The 5185-nt window shown below is 39.5% G+C and overlaps 1 protein-coding gene across 4 annotated transcripts in view; it reads left to right on the top strand.

Annotated features, from left to right (window-relative positions):
- The window catches only part of sorcs2 (sortilin-related VPS10 domain containing receptor 2), a gene marked incomplete at its 5' end in the record, with an annotated part of 345732 nt that overhangs the window by 326808 nt on the left and 13739 nt on the right, over positions 1-5185 (top strand). For all 4 annotated transcript variants that reach the window (XM_014017240.1, XM_014017239.1, XM_014017238.1 and 1 more), the window contains 3 exon segments: positions 2907-3027; positions 3241-3374; positions 3609-3728. In XM_014017240.1, coding sequence (XP_013872694.1) covers positions 2907-3027; positions 3241-3374; positions 3609-3728 — 375 coding nt within the window.

Here is a 5185-nt window from a genome sequence, read left to right as displayed (position 1 = left end):
GTGTTTTATAGTACAGCCATTTTCCAAGTAGTATGCTTTAAAAGTTCGAGTTTATTCAGATTTATTGTMTTCTGTGGACAAAAGCATTCTTATATTTTATTATGTGATGCAAATCTCAGTCCAACCACTTTTTGGCATCAAAATTTACAGAAATGCAGCACATTTAAAGTCAACAGTTACCAGTTTTAGCCTATAACTGGCTTCARTTTTCTTTTATTTATTTATTTTTTAACCAKAAAGTCTACTCRTCTCCTTTCCTAATCTCTCCATCAGTAAAGTTAACTGAAGTGAGACTTGTCACATCATCTTAGGCTTCAAGCCCCGGCTCACAGATAAGGCTGCCTTCCAGCTGTAATCTGCTGAGAAGGGCAAAGAGATCGTCACACACACACATGTWCATAGACAGACGTATAAAGATGCTATGCTGGAGCTCATACGTTCACTCAGAGGTAGTTCCCATGTCGAGCACACGCTCAGTGGGTTGAAAAAAAGMTGTAGACTGTATGCTGCCCATCTGGCTCTAGTGAGATAGGGTCGATGACCAGCGAAGGGTGTTGAGGGCAGCTCATGTCTGACAGATTATCCAGGGTCTATTTCCTAACCATAGAGTTTCGATTTTTGACAGCCTAGYCTGCCATCCCATAATGAAGTCTTTGAACAGTGACTTAGCGCCAAGGACAGGTGGGGAATCAGAGCTCATACAGCACTCATACTAATGACAGCTGGTCAAATACTGAACAGACTAACAATGGGCTTCTACTGCACAGCATGTAGTATGAGATCATCTCAGCCCATTCTGCAGCTGCTAAACTCTTTGCTTCTCATAGTTTCTTAGACTCTGCAACYGCAAGAAAMGTACAACAAAAAGGAAACACTTCATTCTCTGTGTCTGTTCTCRTTTTGCACCAAAGACTCTYCAGGAAATGACTTCTGAACACATCCCCTAATGGTGGATTCCCATCCTTAGCTCCGTACTCTCAATGAGGGGAACAGATAACGAGCGATGATTTGTCCACTAACAGAGCTCTTGTAGAGCTTGAGTGCCAATTCAAAACTGGAAAACACAGTTGCTGGATWACCTCTGAGGCTTCAGGAAACCAGTGCAAAGGAAAAGGGAAAGAAGATGTATTTTAAAAATGCATACATGTTAAGATGTGTGCAGATTGCCTGGGAATTACATGGATTTTCACCCATTTTGCAGGAAAACAAATGTATAGAGAAATCTTGCGGATTTTTTTATATTTCAAGTATTTTTTTCAAAACTTCTTGCTTTAAAGCTTTAAATTGTCTCAAAGCATGTAGGACTGGAGAGAAAAAAACATTAAATACTAACCTCACCAACTTCAAACTCTGCTGCTGTAAGTTCACCACCTCTCCCCAACACCGTTATCTCYGCCCCACGTTCTGTCTGTCCCAGTGGCCAACAGTCTGCTTCACAAAACACCACCTCCCCGTCGTGTGTGAGTTCTGGATTTTGGTGAAAATTACAAAATTTTTAGGGTCAATATACTGGTGAAAGTTGAAAGGGGTTGACATCGATGAAAATGTAGCTTGTTGAATTTCTTATAAGTGTGAGAGCTCTGTTTCACAACAAAGTAATTTAATATATTCAACGTGGCCACAGTTTCTTTGACCTTTTTGCCATTGGTGGTACATAAGAATGATGACAGTTCAGGAAAAATTAGCTGAATAGTGAAATTTTTGATTTAAGTTATCAGTAAAGATGAAACATTGAGGAACGAAGTATGATTGGACTGTGAGAGGAAATCATAAAGGAACACAAGTTTATGTACGTCTCAAATACTCCACAGTACTTTGGTAAAGGACAATGCGAGTTATACACCAACRTTTAAAATGGACACACAAGAGAATGTGAAAATGTAATTAGACCTTWTTTTTCTTCAAATAATATCCTTGCTATGACAYACATWAACAGCCACAGTGTGGTTAGTATTTACAGAGTTTTGGGGTTAGGGTTAGGTCCATGATGTTTTGAGTATTCACCAAACGTCCGTACTGAGGCTGTGGTTTATCATCCTGGTGGTACTGGCTTGGCTTGAATGCCTAGAACCTTAATCAGGACTGGCTATGCTTGTGACAAGGTCGTCCAGTCTAGTACAGACCTGATACCTTTCAGGTGCATCAAGTGGTACAAGAGATTTGTGCCAGAGTCAGATGCACTATATAAAAGAGATTCCACAAATGTGTCACAAGAAAACACTAATTATGTGAGCACAGGGAAGGAAGCCTTACAAAAACTTCTCAAACTAAGGATGACCTTCTTGGAACGTTTGCAACAATTACGATATTTGGAGTGAACCCAAACCTGAACAGACCTGGAAGAAGCCCTTATGAGTACGATTTGAATGTGGAGCAGTTTAATGAAGCCACASTGAACCCAGAGAAGCAATCCGATAAAACCAGAGGGAAGTGGAGAGGCAGCAGCATGAGAGTTCTYAGTGAAGACATTCATTCATCACTTCCTTTAACCGTCCCGTGGAAGACCGCGTTAGTCATGCTTGCCTTGCACTTCAACAAGGTGATCGTGAGCCACCACTGGCAGAATAACATATGCTGAAGTCATTGACTTGAGTCACATCAGTCTGCTGTAAAAAGAGTGCTCTGACACACACAAAGAGGCAGCTTTTTTCAGGATTTAGAATGATGTTCACCCCTGTGTTGAGCTGGAGAACAGCCTCATCTAGTGGAGAAATATAGAAAGTGAAACTCTGTCAGTTCTAACAAATTCAGAGAAGCGAAGCTGCATTCCAGCTGGAGATACTGTATGTGTTTCACATGTGTAATCAGATTTGGATTTGGAACCAATCTTAACAAAACACATCTGCTAAGATGGTCTTTTTGTACTTCATCAATAATAGGTGCTTTCTGCGTGTTTATGCTTGCAGTGTATTTGGCCACATCAGCTACAGATCAGACTGGGAGCTSGTSAAAGTGGACTTCAGACAGTCTTTCYCTCGTCAATGCACCGAGTCCGATTACGAGTCCTGGCAGCTCACAGACTTGAAGGTAATGAACATGAGCAAATTCTAGCGCAGTACTGAGAACATTTAGAAGTTGTGTTGCAGTACCACAGGAATTCTGTGAAGTCCATCTGTTCTGTCATGTATCTAAAGTCATTTTTACAGACTCAAACTTGATCTTGCATTACATTATATACATACATTATACATGGTAATTAGAAGTGTTTTTTTATGATCTTGTGGGTTWATTCACTTTTAGGGAGAAAAGTGCATTATGGGCCAAGAGCGAACTTTCAGGAAGAGAAAAGAGACCTCATTTTGCATTAAAGGGAAAAGCTACACTTCAGCTCTAACCAACAAGCCCTGCCAGTGCACAGAAAGAGACTTCAACTGGTAAGTCACCAAAAAAACAAAACAAAAAAAAAAACCCAGAACTGAACACCTTTCCATCAGATATGGATTTTACTAACAAAAGTTTGATTTTTTGTCTTTTATAAACCTGATGAGCAAAGCAAGTTTCCCTGACACGCTGTTATTTTTAGAGCTTCATCTTTGTCCTTTTTTTTACTTAAATGCTTCTATGAAAACAAAAATTCACAGAACTAAGACTCAGTTGTGTGCCTACAGTGACTATGGCTTTGAGCGGTCCCACATAGAAGGTGATCGCTGCTTCCCTGACTTTTGGTACGATCCAGATTCACCTCCAGAGGACTGCCATCTTGGACAGAACTATGAGTCCAGCACTGGGTATGTACATGCCAACAGTTCCATCTTTACTTTACCACCTATTAAACCCTTATAGCTCCTTTAAACAGAACCCTTTACCTTGTGTAAGTTCTTTCTTTGAAGTCAAGCCCCACAAGGCGTCCATTAGTAAATAAGCTGTTTGCCCTAATAGACACAGAAAATTATTACAGGACAAGTATAACAATTTAAGAATAAAAATTTTGAATGGTGCCATTGCAGGTACTGCTCAAAGTTCCAGCATCCATCTTTTTTTAAAGTCCAAATATCATTTGAGACTTACCTTTGTCGCTATTGAAACTGATAAAATGCTACTGTGTTACTGTATGAACTGTATAAAAAGAGGTAAGAAAAAACAAAAACATTAGAAAAGTTTAAGCTGTAGCTTGTGTTTAAGATACTATGACAGCAGTCTCCATTGGACAAGCAGAGAGAAATGCAGGCCAGAAAGTAAAACTCAGACAAACGGTACTTTGTACTTCATTCCTGTTGAAAAAATTGAAATCCTGAACTGTAAATGGCAGGTAAATCTATATGTCTCCTACATATATTTTTTCTGTGTCAAGAGATAGGAGGACTCCTGTTTTCAAAAGTATCTTTTAATCTCAGACATAATGAAAGTGCATAATAATGTGTGCACTCTGCACTCKGGGGGGATYTTTGAGGAAACCTGTAATCCTATAGTAACAAGGCACACATTAGGGAACTARACAAAAAGAAGACAAAAAATAAACTGATATAAAACGGTTGTGGGAATAGAAAGAAAGCTAAAACTGTGGGAAATTACAGCTCTAAAACTCGAGTATGACATAATCACACCCAAAGTCAAACAGCTTTCTGTAAAAATTTGCAAAGAAAAAAAAAAACCCTAAACTGAAATTGTAGAAAAACAAACATGGGTCCCATCAAAATGCCAGTCAGGTCACCTAATGTTCAACTCAACACAATCTTTTTCCCCTAAAGTTTGCAAGCATTTCTTTCTGTTCATCGTACAGTGTACCTCAAACACAAGCAGAAGAATGATGCGTTGTTTGTGTCATTCTTATTTTAAATCCAAAAAAGAAGTAGGGAATCAAAAATTGTGATAAAAAAACAAGAATAACAAACAAATTAAAATAAGAAAGCGTGTTTATGTGCTTTTAAATCTTCACCAAGTCTAATCAAGAGGAGCAATCTGCAGTTAGCCTAACTTAGCATTAAGCCTTAACCCTAACTTTAACCACAGCATGGCTAACGGGACCTGTTTAAAGTGTATCTTACCCCCCTGTGAAAAGATAACTCCACCCCAAGGCGAAATTTGAAAAATGCATCAAAGTGGGTAGGGGAGTGGGTGTGGGTAGGGGAGAGGGGGTTAGAGAGCGGAGGTGTGGCTAGGACGAGAGAACGCGACAGGCAGCTAGCATTAGCATAATTGATGCTACATGGAGAGTGACCACAGTATCGCAGATAGTTACATCTCT

The sequence above is a fragment of the Austrofundulus limnaeus genome, unplaced genomic scaffold (genome assembly GCF_001266775.1).
Source record: "Austrofundulus limnaeus strain Quisiro unplaced genomic scaffold, Austrofundulus_limnaeus-1.0 Scaffold164, whole genome shotgun sequence".
NCBI lineage: Eukaryota > Metazoa > Chordata > Actinopteri > Cyprinodontiformes > Rivulidae > Austrofundulus > Austrofundulus limnaeus.
The sequence above is the reverse complement of the archived record's forward strand: the minus strand, read 5'-3'. Positions and strand labels throughout refer to the sequence as shown.